Source organism: Lycium barbarum, chromosome 5 (genome assembly GCF_019175385.1).
Source record: "Lycium barbarum isolate Lr01 chromosome 5, ASM1917538v2, whole genome shotgun sequence".
In the NCBI taxonomy this organism is placed as follows: domain Eukaryota; kingdom Viridiplantae; phylum Streptophyta; class Magnoliopsida; order Solanales; family Solanaceae; genus Lycium; species Lycium barbarum.
In genome coordinates, this window is record NC_083341.1 from 25,748,089 (window position 1) to 25,771,305 (window position 23,217).

General features: G+C 41.2%; 1 protein-coding gene across 1 annotated transcript; it reads right to left on the reverse strand.

The window, feature by feature from the left end:
- Positions 1 to 17,853: 17,853 nt before the first annotated feature.
- Positions 17,854 to 22,722, reverse strand: LOC132639339 (uncharacterized). The gene is made up of 3 exons (XM_060355793.1): positions 22,360 to 22,722; positions 22,015 to 22,215; positions 17,854 to 18,051 (listed from the first exon to the last, which is right to left on the reverse strand). Exons 1-3 carry the CDS (start codon positions 22,720 to 22,722, stop codon positions 17,854 to 17,856), a joined length of 762 nt encoding a protein of 253 aa, XP_060211776.1.
- Between the last annotated feature and the right edge of the window lie 495 nt (positions 22,723 to 23,217).

Here is a 23,217-nt window from a genome sequence, read left to right on the forward strand (position 1 = left end):
ATAAATAACTTCAAATTACATGCTTATCTGCTACGTGCTTCGCATGCTTACTTGCTATGTATATAATCGTGTATTGAGCTTGAGTGTCATTGATCTGATAATCTAAACCACGTACTCGAAAGAAAAAACATGGGCCTGGAAACTTACCCAAATTTATCTCCACTAAAGGTTGACTTGCAATGGCAAACCAAGATGCACAATAGGCACAAACTCTGGGAGAGATGGCTGAGATACTACGGGGCAAAGTGCTGCAGATGGAAAAACATCTCCAAGAAATAGGGAGGAAGATTGAGGAGGTAGATTGATTGCTGAACTTGGTTGGGAATCTGCCAGAAGGCATACCACAAGAACAGTACTACGAAAATATCCCCGAAGAGGTGAGGGAGTTGGTGTTGAACTACATACCACTAGGGAGAAGACCCGTAACACCCAGGGAAAGGACCCCAGGAAACCAATGGAGGAAAAATCGCAGGTTCAGACCCATGAGGGTTCGCGCCAGACCCACGAGAGGGAGCAGAGCCATAGGAAGAGGACCCTGAGCCCGCTGAGGAAGAAGAGCCCGAAGAAGAAGAAGAAAAAGAAGAAGAAGAAGAAGAAGAACCAGAGAAGGAAGAGGAAGAACCTCAGGACATGGAAGAGCCTGTCGACGTAGGGGTCGAAGTAGAGGAGAACCTGTTTGATATGTTCCCTGAGTTACAGGGAAATGACGCGGATGATGATTCTGGTTATTATGCTCCCACTGAGGAAGGGATGGATTTCTATGCACCTTCGCCTATGCTGATGCCCGCCACCTCTACTGTGGCTTCAGAGAACTTTGAAAAGGAAAATCTCCCCGCCCCAGCCCCGTGGAGCATAGCCTTCAAGGCTCAATCTTCTCCCTTCAGGGTGGCCCCACTGCCTGTCACCTGCAAGGAAGTATTCAAGAAGATGATGGTCGCCAGGATGGACTGCACAACTAGGGCTAGGTTGCCGGTCCCTGACTTAGTATACACCTACAAAAGGTGTCTGTTTCATCTCAACCAGGAAGGGCACACTTTGAACTAGTGCTTATCTTTGAATATGAGAATTGTTAGTCTTATAGATGACAAAATCATTAGAAATCTATGGGGGCCACATACTTTGCTGGTCCATGACCCCATCACCTGGGGAGAGGGAGTTACCCCTGAAACCTAGATATGGCGGTATGATTTCACTGTCTTTGAAGAATCGTGTGCTAGCCTCTTCTCGACTATGGCCTCATTGAACAGAATCAGGCCTGTGGAACCTACCTATGAGCCCACACCATTAGGGCCCAACAGAAACAAGTTCTGCCTATACCATACTGGGGCCAAAGGATATGATACTGAGGGATGCCATGCTTTCAAGCTTGAACTTAAGAACATGGTTAGGACCGGACAGATTTTAGTCCTACTCCCACCGCAGTTCTAAGTGAAGGAAGATTCGATAGAGGAAGCAAGTCCGTAAGGAAAATGGCTTGCGAGAATTATACTTTTGGGTAGATACCAGGTGTCCCGTCTTTTGCACAAATGTTACCCCTGCCTTCATAAAATATGTAAAGTAACCACGCTGACTTGACGTCACAATAGAGGGATACGCGGGAAGCTCTAGTCGGGCCTGGTTTGGGGATGTCTATAGCTAAGACTAGTCAAAACGATATTTAGGAGAAATTTATATCCTGATTTGTAATCGAACTATGTAAGGCCCGATTTCCCACGGTGGGATACGTAGGCAGTTTATGTAAGACTCGATCCCTTCCTGTTTCAAAATTTAAATTCCCCGTTCGACTAAGCGGCAAAATCGAAGGGGTAAGGGGTTCGCCATTCTAAGTCATCCACATGTCCACCAAACCAAGACCCATCCGAACATAAAAAGCCCATGATATCCAAGACTTTAGAACATCGGATCAAGAGAGTACTCAAGCTTTAATATACGATCTTATGTGCCACTTGTATGTTACATAGCTAGATTTGATATTTTGCTTTTATAATTGATGTGCAGAAACTAACTCTCTTTACCGTTTGAGTTATTCTTATCTTATAGAAAAGGGGGCCGATTAGTGTGTGATATTGAAAGCTGGCATATTTCACATGATCCAAAGTTGCGTTAGCATCCCTCTCCGATAAAGGAAAGGACAAAATGACTGGTACTCCAGAGGAAACAAGAAACAAGCTCGCTCTCCGCAAAGGAGACACCGTGGACTCGCAAGATGCCACCGCCTAAGAAGATGTGATTGCAATGTTGTTAACCACCGTCGCTACTATCCAGGAGAAAGTAGCTAGGAGGTAGGCAGCCGACGTAGAAAAGAACTCCACCGAAGGAAAAAAAGGCCCCTCCTCCCTTTCCTTCGCTGAGTTCCTCAGTGCTCGGCCATTTTCTCATCTACCCGCCAGGAACCATGCCCCTACCACTAAACATCGCCAACCAAAACCATGCTGGCCCCTCTTACTGTACTCTACTGCTGGTTAAAAATGCTCAAGCCCCAGGGACCGCTTGCTCAGCCTTCGCTTATCAAGCCCCTCAGCCGGTGTTCGTCAATCAAGCAAGCCAAGCACATGTGGCATTCCCACCTGCGGGATAGAACACCACTACCCCGTTTAACTATGCCATCCCTCAGGTGTCCTTCTTCACTCCCAACATGCTGAATGAGTCTTCCCCAAGACAAATGCAGCTAGATCACTACGAGGAGATGGAAAGGATTTGGAGAGAGTTGAACAAGAGAGGAGAGAGAAAGGCATGGAGAAAAAGATGGAGGAGTTGCTGGAAAAGTCCACATGATTTACAAAGAAGGTAACAGGCCTAAGATATGACGACTTGTGCATGCACTCGGATCTAGATATGCCAGAAGGGTTTAAAATCCCAAAGTTCGAAATGTTCAATGAGATAGGGAACCCCAAAGCACACCTCTATTTCTACTGCGACCATTTGGTCGGAGTAAAGAAGAATGAACCCCTAATCATGCGATTGTTCAGTCGTAGCCTGACAGGTGAGGCCGCGAAATGTTTCACCACATAGGACATGTGCTAGTGGCTCTGCTGTGAAGACATGGCAGAATCCTTCATGGAAAGGTTTCGGTTCAACATCGAGACTGTACCAGACTGCTACTACCTTGAGAAGGTCAAGAAAAAATTAACAAAAAATTACAGAGAATTCTCCAACATGTGGAGGGCCGAGGTAGCCGCGTACAACCACCAATGAGTGGGGGAGAGCTCATCTCCGTATTCATCAGGTCACAAGAGCCGAATTTCTATGATAGGATGTTGTCAATGGCTGGAAAGCCGTTCTCCGAATTAGTGAAAATGGGAAAGGTCATAGAAGAGGGCCTCAGATCTGGGAAGATCGTCAGCATCTTCAACAAAGCATTTGGATAGGCTGCCGCAGGGATCTTTCACAAGAAGAAAGAGGATGTGGCAAGCATATCGCACATTTCCAACCAAAACACAAAAGACCCTCACCTTCCCACCAAGCCTCACCACTCCTGAGTTACCATACACCTCCGTACAGCCCAGCGCCCGTGTATTACACACAACCAGCATTTATCGCTGCCATGCCAGCATACACAGCTCCACCCAGTGTTCGTGTATCCGCCCCGGCTTACCAACCACCACCACAACAACATACCAACCACCACCCCAGCAAAACTATCACCCGCCGCAAAATAACCCCCACAAGCCTATCAAACCCAGAACTACCAAAATTAGTCGCCACCTCCTACGTATAATGTGCCGCGTCCGATTTTTGAGAAGAGGCCCGTGAGAGAATTCACGAAGCTTCTCGAACCAAGGGCTAAATTGTTAAAAAGGCTGCTCGGGGAAATCGTCTTGCAGATTGATGCCCCTAACGTGAAAACGAATCCATTACCAAATGATGGAAATGGCGGGGTCTATATAATAGAAAGGGACAAGGACTGGGAATCTTGTGGAACGTTATCCCCCTGAATCACCCAACCTCTGGAACAGACAGTGGCTTCCTAACACTCTAAGAACGTCCCAAATTCAAAGTCTTAATAATAAACTGTGTCGGACCCCAAAAAGACGGTCACCGTGCAGATCGTGATGACCCAAGGCATGAACCGTTCAGGGAGGTGCTACACTCCTGAAGAGTTGGCCTAAAACACCACAAGGAAGAAAAATGCTCAGAAAAGGGCAATAACTGAAGGAAAGGCCAAAGATTTCTGGCGGCGTATGCAGCCCAAAGACTATTCCATTGTCGAACATTTGAAGAAGACACCGGCACAAATCTCGGTGCTGTCACTGTTGGCTAGCTTGCCGTCTCATAGGTATGCCCTCATGAAGGTGTTGGATGATGCACACGTACCAACAGGAATGAGTAGTAAGGGTTTGGCAGGGCTGGTGGCCCATATCATTGGGGAGCACAGGCTTTGCTTCTCAAAGGAAGAGTTGCCCATTGAAGGAACATCCCATAATAGAGCTCTCTATATCACCCTGGAATACCACGACAAAGCCGTAGGAAGGGTACTAGTCGAAAACGGGTCGGGCCTCAATATCTGCCCCGCTACAACCCTAACACAGATTGATTACGACGTGGGAAAGATCTGCCAGAGCGCGACAAACGTTAGGGGATTCGATGGATCCTTAAGTGACTCCTTAGGAGAGGTCAACCTATAGATCCAGGTCGGTCCTGCCTCCTTCACAGCAGAGTTCCAAGTCTCCCTAAGAGCATATTGTAATTGGCGGTGATTGCCATGACTTGGAACTCTGCTGTGAAGGAGGCAGGACCGACTCGGATCTATAGGTTGACCTCTCCTAAGGAGTCACTTAAGGCTCCATCGAATCCTTACAACACCGTTCAGAAGCCTCCTTAAAACATCGTTCCCGTGATTGAAAGGAGCCCTCATCTCTCCAACATTCACACAGTGGAGTACATGCGAGTCCTCTCTTACTGTACCTGTCAGTATCAGAGAATGCTTTCAGATATATGTTGGCCTAGCAAGACGAGGAAGGCAAACAGGAGCATGCCATCTACTATCTGAGTAAGAAGTTCACATCCTGCGAAGCGCATTACACGCTCGTGGAAAAGACCTGCTGCGCTCTGACTTGGATCGCTCAGAAGCTGAGACACTAATTATCGGTGTTCACCACCCACCACACCGGGGTAGAATTTTTGAGAGGATCTCAAAAATTCCTACCAAGAAACGGTCAACAAGGAGATAGCAAAATAAAACCTTACGCTGTGGAAGAATTTTTTAGGAGACCTCAAAAATTCCCATCTGATGAGGGGAGAGCCCGAACTTAGATGAGACTTTCGAGAAAAGGTCTTAGAGTCCTACCATTAAGGCTCGGAACCAACAATCACACCTCCCGGGGGATCCGAAAGACCACGCTTGAATACATACATAGATACATACATATATATATATATATATATATATATATATATATATATATATATTTAGAATAACGAGCTTGTATATATAGAACAATGTGCTTTGCCGCGCAGGGTTTCAAACCAAATGTATACACTCGCTAGTATAAGCGCGCTTCAAAGCCATCTCTAAGAATACTGAGGCCAAGAGGGTTCAAAAGAACATCCAAAGAAGCCGTCAGACGGGAGGACGACAACACTAATCGGCCTTTTAGGAAACTCAAGATTTTTCTATGGATGCAGGTCTTAACAGGAAAATGATGAAAATTCGAAGGTCAAATCCAGCATGAATAATTTCTTAGACTAGCATATCTGCTATGAAGTAGATAGACGAAAGGCAATATATCTGCCCAAGAGATAGATTGCCCATAGAAAGAATAAGAGACATGCCCAACTAAGAAGCTCGGCAAACGGAGGAAAGACGCGGGAGTTGGAGCAAAGATCTAGCCAAAAGAGTCATAAGAGGGACAAATAACAGAGGTCACAACAACCAAAGGGTCCCAAGAGGGATGAATGGCGAGGGAATGAACGATAAAGACATATCTGGCCAAAAATGGGTCATAATGAATAAGCGTATAGGCGCATTCGACCAAAAGGGTCAGGACATAAACAAAACATCATATCCGGCCACGAGGGTCACAACCTACACATACGAACAAAATAAAAAATCATCCGGCTACAGAGGCCATATCTATATCCTTTAATTCTTTTCAACTCTTGAGTTCCATAAATTCCTTTCAATCTGTTACTTTCTTATTGCCTAGAGGGCCATTGCACGTTTATTTTCTACTGCCGAGAGGGCCATACCGAGAGGACCATTTCATATTTATTTTCTGTTGCTGAGAGGGCCATTGCACGTTTATTTTCTACTGTCGAGAGGGCCATTGCATATTTATTTTCTGCTGCTGAGAGGGCCATTACACATTTATTTTCTACCACTGAGAGGGCCATTCATACATTCATTCATACTGCCAAGAGGGCCATTGCACGTTTATTTTATGCTGCTGAGAGGGCCATTCATAAATTCATTCATACAGCCAAGAGGGACATTCATACATTCATTCATACTACCGGGAGGGCTATTCATACATTCATTCATACTGCCGAGAGGGCCATTCATGCATTCATTCATACTGCCGAGAGGGCCATTCATTTCATTAGATGCTGCCATCACATGTTTGCTTTTGTTGCAGAAAGAATCATTCATTCAAATATCGTGAAGACATCTGAAATATGTTTAGATTTCGGGAGCGGGGGCACAATCTCCGAAAGAGAGCTAACCTGCAGAACTGGGTCTGGAAAAATTGCAGAGCAAACGTGAAACTTTTCTTACCCAGCTGACCAAAAAAGGCTGCCCATGAGAGTCAAGCTCTCTGGCCAGGATTTGGAGGACCTACTCCTAGACTCAGCCAAGTTTGTCTGCTTGTGGTTCCTTTTACTAAAAAAAAAAAAAAACAACTGCGACAGGTCGAATACACACAGGGAAGTCTGAAGGTATTTCCACATAAGAAACACACCCTTCTCCAGCGATGTATAACTACATGTGGCCTGACTCCTTAAGGCCATGGATATGTATGCAAACTCAAGACTAGAGGGTCGGTCACCTTCCCACAAGTCTCTGAGAAAACCTCACAACACCGATGATCTTAGGACCTTTCAGTTATGCACGTGAAATATTTAGTATAGTCAAACTATAAGTGGCCTGAATATAACTCGAGATATGTAGGAAACCCCGAAGCCAGGGTCCGGCCACACATATGTGAATTATTCGAAATTTAAGGGTAAGGTGCATCAAATCCGTCAAAAATTAGGGTTAGTAAAATTTGGTTGCCCAGGGATGCTCCTGCCATCCTTGAAAATCGAAGGTGCAGTTGTTGACACATAATTTTTGACCTCCCGAGATCTATTTTAAGTGCTCGGAGTCCTTGAACAATAAAATCAGTTGTGCACCCCTAAGGGGGTCTAGGTAATTTATAAAATTATTTGGGATGACATGTCACCCTTTTGAGTTGATAAGGAAATATTTAAAGTTTTAATTTTGTGGAAATTTATTGCAAAGAAATTGCAATTACTCGAAAGGGAAAGAAAACCCTTTTTGAATAATTATTCGTTCAGTTAACTAAATCAGGAAAATTATATTAATGAGCAATTTTATTCCAGTTTTATTGTCCAAGGCATTTTGAGTAATTAAAAGGGATGACCATTTTACCCTTTCCTGCGCGCACTTGCGTAATCGATTTATTTCCTAACTTAAAGACCGGTGTCTGCAAATGATTTTTGCTTTTATTTTAAGGGTTGTTTTCTTAAACTATTTTAAGTCCTAATGGACTAGCAATTGGTTATTTATTTATTTATTTATTTATCTACGTATTGTTTTTTTTTTCACACCCACTATATATATGTATGTATATACGCCATGTATATATCAATATACATGGTGGATATAGACACATGTATATATATATATATGGCCCAGTCCAATTGGACCGCGACCTGGCCCATTTAACAAATATAAGGGAAGGGGGAGTCTTATACTCCTCCCCTGCCCATTTCATTTTGCATAGGGGCCTCGGTTGTAAATTAGGGAGAAGGGGGGTGGCTAGGGTGAAACCCTAGCACCGCTCCTACCCTCCACCACCTGCCTGCCACTATTTTAACATCGTGTCCCATCCATTTTGGTGTGGGGAGGAGGCAAAGCATTCAGTGCTTTTCCTTCTCCCCCCTAAATTCAGGCCAACCAGACCCCAGAGTGTACCCACCCCCTTTTATTTTTTCTATATTTGTAGATTCGAGTTTTGAGCCTTTGATTTCATCTATGTGTTAGATATGAGCCATTTAATTGGGGTTTATGCATGAGACTTGCAAAAACTTGCAAGTCCCGCATCGAGTATTTGGGCAGTTTCAATGTTTTGGGGTTTCTATTCATAGAAACAAAACATTAAGGCTTTGAGATACTAGTCTTTAAAAGTTGAGATTTGTTTGAATTTTTTTAAGGTTCTTTCGATTTGCTCGAAAACCTAGTTCTAAATCTTGCTTTGTTTTTTTTTACTTTCTTTTGGCATTCTTGGAAGAGGTATCGTCCAAATTCACTTTCGGTTAAGGTCGTGCCTACAAAAGGTAACACTTACTCTTGTTATTGCTTTCGTTTTAATTTCAGCCTTTCGATACTTGTTTTAGTTATGTCTTATAGTTATGGTGGTCTTTGTTAGCTAATTATGGTTATAAATAGTAATTTGCTTAGTTTGGGAGCTGGTGTTAATTATTTGGTAACATTGTTTAGTTGATCTTTGTTTGTATCCTTGCAACTTAGTTTCTGTTTAATTCGATATGGATGTTGGTAGAATTTGCTTAGACTGGGACCATTGTATTCCCTGGGTTTGTCTTTGGTCCTCTTTTATAGATAAAAATGGGATTTAGTGAAAAGATGAACCTGTTTTAATTATTTTCCTTGCTTCTTGAATTAGAGAGTATGAGAATTGGGTTGGAGTTTAGTTAAAATTGCTTGTTCATTCTTATGATATTTGCTTATGTCTTTTTTGGTTCTGCTTGACTGGGGCTTGTACTAGAGGAATGTTTATGTTCTAACTTGAATTGTTTATAGTCTTTGCTTCTAGTTTGGCAACTAATGGTCCATGGCTAGGGTAGTTGTGGTTATGGTCTAGGTTAGTTGATAGTTGACCCCCCTGGGAATTAGTTCTTTTGTGGATTAGTCCTAGCTAGGATTCATGTATGTTAAACATGGTCCACTTGATTAGTTATATGTGATGCTATTGAGTTCCTTGTTCAGTATGGGAATCATGTGATCTAAGTCAAGATTGGAATGTACCTGGTGTAGGTGTTGTCCATTTTTCCTTCCCCGCTTTCAAAATTGTATTCACATTTCCTTGCTTTCCTTTTCCTTTGAGTGTTGTCTGTGCATGATGGGATTCAAACCCTTTCCTCTTAAATTTATTTGATCATGCTAAGTGAACTTTGGGAACTTACTTTGAGGTAAACCTGGTTGGGTGTGTTTTATAACTGACAAACTTCTTTGCCTCCTTTGTGTGCTTAATAACTACTGTTTCTCCTGAAATAACTTACTCAAGATTTGTTCAAATACATATGATTCACTCATGATTTGTTAGGATTCTTCTGAGTAGTCTAGGGTGTTCTTCCTTAATAGAAGTCTGTTTTCCATATCAACCTGCTCCACCTAGACATAGAGTAAAGGGAAACTGAGGAAAAGAATTTGAAATGTAGACTGAACTCTGGTTGGTTTTGTTCTATTTATTTGATTGAATCACTCTTTTTAGCCAAAGGGGAAGAGTCAAATCTGTTTTTCTTTTCTCTTGAAACTTTTACCAAGTGTTGAGGAGTTTTGGCAAAGTTGGCATAAGTATGGTGCCTAGTCTTCTCATCTAACTAAAACAGTAGTGTAGAGGGATAAATGGACTTTAAAAGAGGAGGATCTTTGTTCATATGTGTTGTGACCACTTAAGATAGATAATACTCTTTAAAGTGATCAAGTTGTGGGTGTGGTCTGGGCTATTGTTCTGATGGTATCTTGCTTGTTCCCTTCCCAACTTGCTTGAATGTGATATTTCTGTCTCACTGGATACAACTACCTAGCATTGAAGATGTGTGAGCAACATTGGACCTGATAAAGTTTTTGTGTCATTTTGATTGATTTTCTTTTGTTGTGATCATCTAGCTAATACTATAAGTTAGGAGAATTGATTTTTGTGCCTTGACTGTTTCATTGTCCATCTTTGTCCTCCCCTATGTGGCCTTTCATTTAGTTTGCATTCACAACATAATCAGGTTGTTCAAGTCAAAATGATGATCAAGTTTGAAAATTACAAAAAATAGTTTTCCTCGATGTTTGCTTTGTTACTGAACTTGTAAAACGTTGTTGTTTCTTTAAACTCTTTTGGTTAATAGACCCTCATGTGATGTCTGAGTTCTTTGAACCTACCTATAGATTAATCTTAAATTATGAGGTTGTTTTACTCCAGACTCCCTTTCAGATAAATTTGATAATATAATAAATAGGTCCTCACTGCCATAGGCCTAGCATAGGCTATAAGTTTCTCCCTTTTTGGTCCAAGTTTGGTTTGTCTCATGAAGTTTAATGTCCTTCCTTTACCCTTGCTTGACCTCAGTGCTGTAATAAACTAGCTAATTATGCTAATATTTCCTGATGATTGACCTTGCTTGGAATTTGGTGAAGTCCCATTAAGGTGTTTGTGTGTACACTTTGGGATAGAAAGCCATTTGGTCTTAGCAAAGGGTGTTAGTTCTAACATTTTCTTGTTATAAAACTATGTGCTTGGCTTGTGCTCTTCTCCTACTTTGTTTGTTTTCAGTCTAAAGTTCCTCTTTGTGTTACATGGATTTACATTCTTCAAACTGAGAGTGCCTCACTTCTTTGTTTGGCTTCTTTTGCTTTCAAATCTTCAAAGTATCTTATAGCCTCCATGTCACCACTTGATGTTAAATATTGTCTTACTTGTGTTGTTTGTTTCTGATAAACAAAAGATTGTGTCATCTCTTCTGAATTTTGTTGTCATTAGAAATAAGAGCTCCCCCCCCCCCCTCCCCCCATGAATTTTCTTGGTTCAGTTTGGAAGTCTTGAAGATTGATTAGTTTGATCCCACCCATTTTGCGACTAAGAGAATGATTGTGCTCAGTGCTTGTATTTGGATTTGATGTCAGCAGTTTCTGAAACCTAAATCTAGTCTACATAAACTAGTTAGTTTGCCACTGCTTGATATGGTGCTTCTGAGAAGTCTGCCCCAAGCATTTACCACTAATCTCAGTCATCAAGAGCCTATAGACCTGGACCATTGAGTTTTGTTTAAGAAGGAATGTGACAGGGTTGAATGTGTGTAAGCCTACCTAAAGTCCCTAGTGTTGTCACTAGATGATTAGGGTGAGTACATTAAGATGTGCGAAAGGGTTTTAAGAGAGGAAAAGTTGAGCCTGGGCATAAGCTGGATGTAACGACCAGTGGGGCCCAAGATCCCTTTTTGCTGAAAGGAGACTCAGGAAAGGAGCTGGAGAGGTGATAACCACACCCTATCTTGTTTCCCCTTCAAGGGCCTGAAACTCTTACTTCCATTTTTTGAACCTTCCCCTCATGATCTTGGGACTCACAGAGACTTTAGGTAGGGGAGAGTGTTTGGACTATGCCTTAAAGGGAAGTAAAAGTTTGAACTATTCAGGCAGGTTGTTGTGTGATCCCTCTTTCTCTCTTTCTGGCTTAAATACCTTTAGTCTGCAGGGTCTAGAGGGCTCCTAGTGCTTTGTTTTTCTTGTTGAAACTTGTTTAAGTATTTTCTGAATCCCCACCTATCCATGATTGTATGTGTTGCTCCATGGTTGTATCTTGTTTTGGCTCCTCCCCTTGCAATGAGTTAAAACTAAATTGTCCTAAGTTACTAACCTGTTTCCAGCATTGTGTCCTACTGCTCCTATTACTATGTGACTTATTTTCAAAAACTTTCCTATTTTACATCTAGGGAGTAAGCCTTTCTTTATTATGTTGTAATTTTGTTTGGCTGCTGTATTAGTGTGTATTATTCCTGCCCCCCAAGACTTGTGTTTGTCTTATAACTTCCCTAGTAGCTTGGCTGCTGCCCTCTTCCATTTCCAGTGTCAAGAGTAGCCTCCCACACGACTTTGTGCCACTGGTCCCTTGTGTGTTTTACATGACTTTCTTGCTTACTTGTTGCTAGTTTCTCTTCCTTCAGGAAAAAGTAATTTTGTAAGTTTAATCATGAGTGATTATTTCTTTTCTTATTTCTTTTCAACATTGCTGCCTATATAGGATCATGTACACCTCTCTTTACTTCAATATGCCTGCTGGGCAGTGCCGCCCTAAGTTTGATCCTATTGAGGTTTAGATTAATAACTCACTTGTTGGTTGTAAGGTGCCTACATGACTATATTTTTTAGGTTGGCTGTCATCTGGCTAAACTGTTTTGGCGCCTATGCAAGTGTTGATTTGTTATATTTCCCTCCTAGAAACTGGTTGTCTCCTTCCTCTATATTTCTGTTGCAACTGCTGGCTGCTTGCTCTTCCTCTTTTAAAAAGACGTTGTATTTGATTTGGTCAAGTGTTGTGTTGTGATGAATAATTTTCTCAAGGAGAATTATCTCAATGTGGATGCCTATACAGTGCCCATGACTGCTCATTTAAGCTATTAGTAGATTATTTGTGTCCATAGTCTCTAATTCTATACTCTCTCTATCCACTCTCAATGAGGCCCAAATAAATCCAAGGCCAAGCGTAGTAATTCGGCGATGTCTTAATCTCCCAGTGTTAGCCATGCCTGGAGTTCTCTGAAACTCTTTGGAACTTGTGCGCCATCGGATATAAGGGATCCAAACCTAGTCCCATGCCATGCCTAAGTCCAGGATAACTTGAACGTCGCTTAGAGTAGGCAAAAGGGGTAAGTATAGAACGAGTATAAGCTTCCTTTTATATATGTATATGTGTGTGTATTCTACATCGTCCATGTATGTGTATTTAATTTTAGTTATTTACCTTAGTGATAAGTTCAGCGATTATAAACTAACCAGTGTTTTCTTCCCTCCCCCCCCCCCCCCCCTCCCCCTCCTATCACTCGACCACTCGAGTCACAAATGCATGAAACCACCCTCTTGGGCCTAAGGCCCAAGTCGGAACACTACTTCAAAATATAGTCCGAGAAGGCGAAAGGAAGATAGCGAGGCGTGCAGAAGGCCCGGTCATGGGTGAAAATGACCAACTAGGGGCTTGGTACTCCACTAGTCTAACCTTGTCTCCCTACTTTTTTTTTTAATTTATTTTCAATATGATGTATTTGTAATAAAATGTATGCAAACCCATATTATAGCGAAAAAACTTATGGTTGGAATTAGACGTCTTAGGATAACGGTTCCTATGTTGTTTAGTTGACTTTAGGTCCCCGTGCGCGTTTTCAATAATCACGGATTTGGCATAACGTTTTATATGACTGAGTAAAATTAGAACTTAGCAAAACTGTTTTCCCCAAACAACAAACTGACTTTTCTAACTTCTCAAATGGCCATCGTATTTTATAGCAAAAGTTGTTTTCAACCAAGTTATTTAACTCAATTAGTTTTTACCATAATCAAAGGATTTTCCCACCTTAGCTTCTAATAAATGGGTCCAATGCCCATCAGCTTTTATACTTTTTCATCTAAAAAACACTTGGTAAATTCTTGACAAGAAGTGGATCAATTTTAATCTGAAAACAGGTGTTCTTTTTTTGCGAAATTCCAAAAAGTATTTTGTTTAAAGTATAAAAGGGACTCCTAAAATATGATGCTGTTTTGGCCCCTAGCAGGCCCAAATAAACAAGTGTTTACAAACGGTATATACTTATTTTTAAGTATGAAAACGCCTTTATAAAAGTATAAAACCAATTCGTAATGCATAATTCGGGAAAAGGCTGAACGTACCAATAAAGACCAACCCGAGCCAGGTGTATGAGTATAATAAGGATTAAATTTATAAAACAAAAACTCACTTTACATTCTCTTTTTATAAACATGTACTTCTTAAACCTAAAGGAGACTATTTCTACACGGATGTTATAAATCCAGAACTACGATACCCTATATATAAAGGGAATATATTTAAATTTTTCCAAAAAATAAAATAAAATGATAAGCATGACAGTTCTTTTTTTTGAGGGAAAGTAAACACAAAATAAGCAGTTTAAACAAATACTCATACAGTGGAATTCGAAGGTCAACCGTATAGTACGAATCCTTAATACTGGAGAGCCTAACACCGTCCCCAGGGAATCACCAGAACCCTTACCTAGAACTCTGAATTATGAAAGTTTTTTCACTGCATTTGAATAAACCCTTCAAAATATATTTTCCTAATTTCCTAAAAATTAGGTGGCGACTCTTTTTCAAAACAAGTCCGAAAGAGAGTCAATGATTTCGTAGTAGCCTTCTTGGCCCTTAAACTCGCGCGAAAAAGGAAACCATTACAGGAGATTTGATTCAGTTGATCTTGTTTGAGGCTCATAGATCTCGATATTTCATTCATCTGGGGGAAACTAAGATGTATCGTGATCTTAGATAACATTATTGGTGGCGTCGGATGAAAAGGAATATAGTTGATTTTGTGGCTAAGTGTGGAAATTGTCAGCAAAAAAGGTATGAGCACCAGCGACCTGGCGGTGTACTTCAGAGGATGCCCATTCCCGAGTAGAAGTAGGAGACGATTTATATGGATTTTGTTGTGGGTCTTCGGAAGACCCTGGGCAAGTTTGATTTTATTTGGGTGATAGTTGATCGGTTGACTAAGTCCGCTCACTTTGTTCCGGTTCAGATTTCTTATACCGCGGAGAAGTTATCCAAGTTGTACATTCGGGATATTATGAGATTACATGGGGTTCCTATTTCTGTAGTATTTGATTGGGCTACTATCTTCACTTCTCAATTTTAGAGGGCTTTTCATGAGGATTTGGGTACCCAATTGGATGAAGAGTTGCGTACCCAATTGGATCTTAGTACAACTTTTCATCCCCTGACCGATGGCCCATCCGAGCGGCCTATTCAAGTGCTCGAGGACATGTTGCGAGCGTGTGTTATTGATCTTGGTGGTCATTGGGATCAACACTTTCCATTAGAAGAGTTAGCGTACAACAACAATTATCATTTGAGTATTGGCATGGCGCCTTTTGAGGCTTTATATGGTAGGAGGTGTATATCTTTGGTTGGCTTGTTTGATGGGTTCGAGGTTCGACCTTGGTGTACGGATCTGTTGAGAGAGTCCCTTGATAGAGTGAGAGTTATTCAGGCCAAGCTTTTCGCAGCTCAGAGTCGACAAAAGATGTATGTGGACCGGAAGGTCCGAGATTTAGAGTTTGTTGTTGGTCACCAGGTTCTACTGAAGGTTTCACTCATGAAGAGTGTTATGAGGTTTGGGAAGAGGGGCAAGCTGAGCCCTAGGTAGATTGGCCCGTTAGAGATTGTTGACCGTATAGGCGATGTTGCTTATGAGTTAGCCTTGCCGCAAGGTTTGGTAGGAGTTCATCCAGTTTTTCATGTTTCCATTCTGAAAAAGTACCACGCCGACGGTACTTACATTGTTCGTTGGGATTTAATATTACTTGATGATAATTTCACCTATGAAGAGGAGCCTATTGCGATCTTTGATAGGCAGGTTCGAAAGTTGAGGTCGAAGGAGATTGATTCTGTGAAGGTGCAGTGGAAGCACCGTCCTATTGAGGAGGCTACTTGGGAGACCGAGTCCGACATACGCAACGGATATCCCCAGTTGTTCACTGATTCAGGTATTTTCCCCGTTCTTTTCCTTTCTTCGCACGAGGATCAGCGATGGTTTAATTGGTACTTGATGTAACGACCCGTTTGGTCGTTATAGTCTTTCCGGCACTTTCGCCTTTTTTTGAGCTTGGTTAGCTTACTTTTGACCCAAGGGGACCGTTGACATGCTTCCCGAGGTGTCTATATTTGATTCGGGTGACTTTTTGTGAAATTTGAGCTTTAAGAGAAAACGAGTTGACTCAATGTTGATTTTTGGGTAAACGAACCTTATTGAAAAATTCATCGATTTGAGAGGTCCGAATGGTCGTTTAGAACTAGTGTGTCTATCTGGCTCGATTCCCAATGCACCTGAATGCATTTTGGGACTTAGTTTGGGAAGTTGAAAATTGAGGTATCGGGGCTTGGCTCAGTCAACGAGACCCCCTTTCGGAATTTCGAGGCCACGAGCACGTTCGTAGCGTGTTTTTATGCGTGTCTGTGTATGTGGTTTATGAGCAGACGACCTCAGGAATTAGTAGGAAATTCGAGTTGAGGTGTGAAACTTTGGGGGAGTTTCTGGTGTTTGGTGCCCGCTTTGGCATCACCAGTACCATGGCAGCAATACCGCGAAAGCGGTCACCCTGCCGCTGGAGCGGGCCTTGCCAATTGGGCATGGCCATTGTAGCTGTCATGCTACTGCTGGAGCAGTATTAGTGACGCAGAAGCGGGTGATGGGCAGTTAGTTCATTAAATGAAGTGTTAAAAGCCCTTAGTCTATCATTTAACACCATTCCAAAATTTGAGCTCTTGGGAACTATTCTTGGGGATTATTGGTGATGATTCTTTGTTGTAAGTTCTCCTAACCGTCTTGCTAATTCATTATTCTTAATAATCTTAGAACCCCTTTGTCTTGTTAGCTTTTTTTTTTTTTAGCCTGATGCTGTTGGATTTTATTAAAAAGTAATCGAAGATATTTACATAACAAAATGAAAGAAAACTAAAAATAAACTATACTACTCTATCCTAGGAAATCAAAAAAAGCTAAGCCTTGTTTGAACAGCCAAATGTAACAATGATAGTTGCAAACAAGTACACTCCGTCTTTGGATTGATGCCATTATCAGTCACCTCAAGCTCTCACCAGATACTATGGTATCTAATATCACTGAAACTCTTTCAAGAAGAAGTGAGGTACGAAGTTCCTCATAGTTGTTGTCTTATGTTGTCCAATAACCTTAATCAATCTTGCTCATGAGGTCATGTTGAATGTTTGTAACTGAATTAGGTAACTAAAGAGATCCTGTTAGTAGGATGAACATTTATGTTAATACCACACACGAACAAGGATAACGTTAGTCATCCAATCAGATCTACAACATCAGACCAAGCTGTTATCATGAAACTTTACTTCCTTGTGAAACTAAATCATGTGTCATCACTTGTTGGCTTGTATACAGAAATCAGATATATATGAGAGTTTCAGTCAGGTTCTCTATTTCTATAAATCTTGCTTCTGAAGTTAGGCATCATCATCTAATCACTATTGAGAATCTTCTTTGCACCTGCTGGCAATTCAGCAAATGAATGAAATTGAACTGTACCTGCAAAATCAAAAACCAAGTTAGTTAAAAAATCTGCAAGTGCATTGCCTTCCCTAAGGATATGAGCAAACTGCACTTGCCCCTTGTTCCTCCAAAACTTGATCTTACTAACTTCCATACTGATCTTCCATGGAATCTCCCATACTCTTTGAATGATGTTTATCATGGACAGAGAATCTGATTCAATCATTACAGGCACCAGATCATTTTTAATGCAGAACTCAATTCTATCCAATATAGCCACAGATTCTGCTGTGATATTTGTTGTATCAGCTATTCTTCTTGCCCCATCATATATCAGGTTTCCAACATCATCTCTAATGTAGCAAGCAGCTGAACTCAAACCTGGATTACCCCTAGAGGCCCCATCTGTATTGCACTTAAACCAGCCAGCATCAGGACACTTCCATTGCACCATCTTATATCCTACTCTAGGCCTGTAATCCTCCAAATATTTCATCATGTGAGGCCAATCATATGGAATATTTCTCAGCCAAGGATATAATGTCTTCACCAGTTGTTGTAGATTGTAGTTGATCCCATTTATCCCCTTTATTTTATTCATCTTACCCCCATGCATAATAGTATTTCTTCTCTTCTATAATAGCCAGCATATGAATGCTGGTGCAGCCTGCATAACCGAATTGAGTTTTGTAGGACCTTGCATATACCACCATTGCACTATTGTCTGATGAATCTGAATCCTTGGAACAATTATCCCCACAGTAGCATTATAATATTGCCATATTTCTACTGCAAATTCACCTATTAAGAATAGATGTTGAACTGTCTCCTCCTGATGAGGGTTCAGACAGCATCTACATCTAGATACAATACTAATATTCATTCTCTTTAGTACATCATCCACTGGTATTTTGAACTTCCATAATCTCCAAAGGAAGAATGATATTTTGAATGGAGCACCTTTAAACCATAATTTTGGAAAGTTAGCTGATGTTTGAGCCTTTTTCCTAAGCAAATTCCAAGCACTCCCTACAGTAAAATTTCTTCTAGTACTATCTGTTATATCCCGTATTTTGTACATTCGGATATGTCAATGTTACACCCCCGAAAAATTTCGCGCTACAAAATCATAGACGGCGTGGTACAAGCTCGAAAAGGAGTTAAGTCAAACAAGGATTAAGGATGAATATTGGGTGATCTAAGTCTAAGAATATATACACATACGACATTTGGAGACAATATGGTGTGAATTGGTTCATAAGTTATTTAACGAAAAACCCTCGTTACAGTAAGTTAAGGTGGGGCCCACACGTCGGGACCTTATAAAAGACATATGAATAGATATATCGGTAGTACATTTGAAGTTGAGCATGTCATAAGAAGGATCCATAAGCCAAAAATGAGTGTAAGCCCTCCAAAAGGACAATTTAAGAAAACGTTTTCGGATGACCTGACTTGGAGGGGCAAAGACGGCATTATAAGTTTGGAATTTGGGAAAACCCCCAGAAATCAAGGTTGTAAATAATTGAAGTAGCTTTCCAACGGTAGGTCGTGGGCATATAGGTGACATCGGGATAAGGATATATAAACATTTTAAGGCAGGAGGGTCGAGTTGAACAGTAAATCCGGCCCAACCCGAATCCAATTAGGGTCAGGCCCATTACCCACGCTTTTTAATAGAAAAATTCGGTTTCTCTCCCTCATTTTCAGACCAAGAGGACCTGGAAAACTCTAGAGAAAAAGAGAGAGGAGATCCTAGAGAGAAAACCAGTTTTTGACCAAAATCGAAGCCCCGAATCCCGAAGCCCATGAAGAGAAAAGTGTTCTACGTCGCGTTGCCTTCGATTTGAGCTAAAAATAAACTAAAAATAAGAGGGTGGACGTGGTGGCTGTGCACTTAAGGTATGAATAAGGATCTTTTTCATTGTTAACAAGTTTATTTAAAGTTTTAACGGATTAGAACGAAGAAAATAGCGTGATAAATTCGTTTGTTGGTATGGTTGAATTGTAGAATGGGGTTTGAAGAAAATTTTGGATGAAAACAAATGTATTTAACTTGTCGAATGTGGAGGATGTTGTTATTGATGTTGTTAGTGTTAATTTTGACCTCTTTGCGGAAATAAAATTATTAAATAGTTATATCGCGAATTGGTTGGTTGGGAAAATTTGGAAAATAATGTGCGGGCTATTTTACGGCATATGTTGGTGTTGGAAATGTTGTTACTATATTTGGTATTGTTGTTGATGTGTTGGTTGCTGAATTGTAATTCTGGGCTAGGCATATAAATAGGGGAGGTGCTGCCGAAATTTCTGTAGGCAAATGTTAATTCAAGATTGAACTCCTAAGGGCTTATGGTTAATGTTTGGTATTTGTGACCAATTGTAGATTTTGGAGAATTTGGAAATTGAATTTGAGTAGCATAAAAAGCGGAAAAGGTATGTAAAGCTACCCCTTTTCTTCTCTTGGCATGTCCTAGGTGTACTAGATTCGGATTTGAGCCTCGTGGGTTATTCTGCTCATAGAAATGCGAGTCTTAATTTTGGTACTATTCATTCAGCACAATTGAATTATAGCCCTAAAGTTTTGTTGGAAAACTGTTCAAACATCCATAACCCGTACAGACGTGATAGGCTCGCTCTGAAACCTTCATGGATGACTCCATAGAGTCCAATGTTAGTAATTTATATCCGCCACCTCGACTTGACCAGAGGTGGGCCCACAAGTTTCGAAACTTCCTTCGTTTGTCTCACTTGAGCTATTTTTGTATGATATAAAAGTAAGACTTTCGTCTATGAATCTAAGACTCCGTTTGATTCATTCCATAAGTCACTGGAAAGCTCCTTAATGTGAATATCATGATGTGAGCATGTAATTCGATATAAGGAGTCTGCTATGAGTAATCTGATATAAGTATGTTGATAGAAATATCCTGACACAAGTAATCTGATATAGGTATCCGAAATAAGTATTCGGTTATAAATAATCTGTTACGAATATCCTGATAATACATTCAATTCTTTCATCGGGTTTTAATTTATGTGCACCTAGTTTCTTACTAATCCGCTCGTATATATGCTATGATCCCTTTCACCGAGTTCCGGGCCGGTATGTATCGTGCGTATGGTTCGCCGAGTCCCTTGTCTAGGGGTCGGGTTCCATGTATGTAATTTCGAAGTATGATGTGTCCGGCTCTGGGGTATTGTGGTATATGTCCCTCCCCGGTTGCCGTGTATATGGAGTATGATGTGTTCGGTTCCGGAGTACTGTGGTATATGTCCGTCTCCGGTTACCGTGTACGGTTCTGGGGTACTGTGGTATATGTCCGTCCCAGTTACTGTGTATATGGATTATGATGTGACTGGTCCCCGGGTTCTCGTGGTATATGTCCGGTTCCCAAGATACTGTGTACGTGTTATGAAATCTTCTGGAGTATGATGTGTTATGGCGCTAGAGACAGGAGTGGCGACCATGTTCCTGTGCCCTTTGCATGACTTTGATATGCATCATTTGTGATTGAAAAGTAAGCATTCTGATATTCTGGATAAGCTACTTACCTTCTGTATTTTTCTGATATACGATTTTGGCATACATGAATCTTGTGTGATGCATGATCCTGGCATGTGTGATTTATGTTTGGAAAGTAATAAATTTGGCATTCTGTTATTACCTCTTTCGCCAAGTCCCGGGCCGGTTATATTATTGTGCGCACTATGTGATATTGACCGCTGGACCCCTGACCGCGGTGTGTGCGACATTGACCGCTGGACCCCTGACCGCGGTATGTGCGACATTGACCGCTGGACTCCTGACCGCGGTATGCCGCATTTGTGATGTTGACCGCTGGACCCCTGACCGCGGTATCTACGACATTGATCGCTGGACCCCTGACCGCGGTATGTCGGGTTTGGGATGCTAACCGCTGGACACTTGGTCGCGGTATGTGTGATAGTGACCGCTGGACTTTTGGCCGCGGTAATTGTGTGTTTTATTGTCTGTGTGTATGAGACAGAAATGTTTTTCAAAAGAAAGCAAAGCATTTCTGCATTTTGATTGCCGTATTTGCCTTCCGGAACCTCTTATGTATGATTTGTACGTCAGATGCAACACTTTGGTATTCTGGTTATTGTGCTCACCTTCTGTACATCTTACTTCGGTTGTGACTTCGGTTTCTGTGTTTCATGCCTTAAATTCTCAGTACATATTCCGTACTGACCCCCTTTCTTCAGGGGTTGCGTTTCATGCCGCGCAGGTACTCCCAGATGCGTTGAAGATATTATGGAAGATGTTCCAGTGAGGAGGGCAAGCTCCATTTGCTCCCGGAGAACTGCCGAGTCAGAATATATGTGTTAAAGGTTCTGTTAATGTTAGAGACTTTGCAGACAGAGTCGTGGGTATGGTGTGTCGGTTTAGTAAGCGGCTCCATCAGCCGATATGTCGTTTCGTATCACGTTATAAAGTCCGTATGATTACAGATTTGTTTCACTTGAAAGCTATAAAATATATATATGTTTCAGCAAGTTTTACTATGTATCACATTCGATTTGATTAAAAGTCCGGAAAGATTATGTACGAAATGAAAGTCTGTGGGTTCGCTCGGCTCCGGATATGGGGTCGAGTGCCCATCACACCCTAGTGAGATTAGGGTGTGACACTATCCATCCACCAGGCTTTATCTTTCTCCTCTGAATGCTCCACTATACTCAACTCTTGTAGGATATGATCACACAAATTAATTGGCAGCTTGTTATGCAATTTCTATACATCCCAGCCTTCTGCATTCATAAAGTATGATACCTCTTTAATGCTGGTGTCAATCTGAAATTCTAGAGGCATTTCCTGTTTGATTGAACCAAGATTAGTCCAATTATCTTCCCATACATCACATGCTCCATTTCTAGGTTCCCACCATATCTGTTGATCCACCTGATCCCTTGCTTCTAATATTCTTTTCCACACTTGTGATCCACCTTTCCACTGCACTTCTGTAGGCTTCATCTTCTTGCAATATTTATTCCACATGAAGGCTGACCATAATTTATTTGATGTTCTAAATCTCCACCATAATTTGGCAAAAAGGGCCTTAGACACATCATCTAGAGATCTGAATCCTAGTCCTCCTTCTTCTTTTGGTAAACAAACCTTGTCCCAAGAGGACCAATTCCTACTTTTACCTTCTTCTTTAGTACTCCAGTAAAACCTTGCAAATATTTTATGAAGATCATTAATTGTATATTTTGTGGGAACAACAGCTGAAAGCATGTATATGGGAATACTCTGAAGCACACTATTGATAAGAACTGCTTTTCCACCAAAAGAGAGCAATTTTCCTTTCCAATTTTGCAGCTTGTTTTTCACCTTCTTGATAAGGTCATTGTAATATACCTTTTTACTCCTTGCATGAAATATAGGGCATCCCAAATACTTTAATGGAAACTGATCCCTTTTAAAGCCTGTAATTTGCTCCACCTGTTGAGACAGTACACCAGGAATCTTGTGATACATATAAAAGGCACTCGTGTCTTTATTGATCAGCTGACTTGAAATTGCCTCGTAACCCTGCAGAATCTTCATAATTCTCTTCAATGACTCTCCTTCTGCAGATGTAAATATTATAGTATCATCTGCATAAGCCAGATGATTGATATTTTGACTCCATTTAGGCATGCCATAGCCCACATACTCAACATTGTCAAATTCTGCATTTAGAGCTCTTGATAACACCTCTGCTGATAAGATGAACAGTGCAGGTGAAAGTGGATCACCTTGTTTGACACCCCTGGTTGAATGGAAAAATCCTTTGGCCTGACCATTGAAAAGGATGGAATACCAGTTATTTGCAATCAGCCTCCAAATTATGTCAATGAATTGACTAGCAAATCCCATTCTGCTGAGTACCTTTATAAAATATGACCAAGATACTCTATCATAGGCCTTTGCCATGTCCAATTTGATCACAACATTTGCTGGTTTGCCCCTTTTTCTGACGTCTGTCACTAT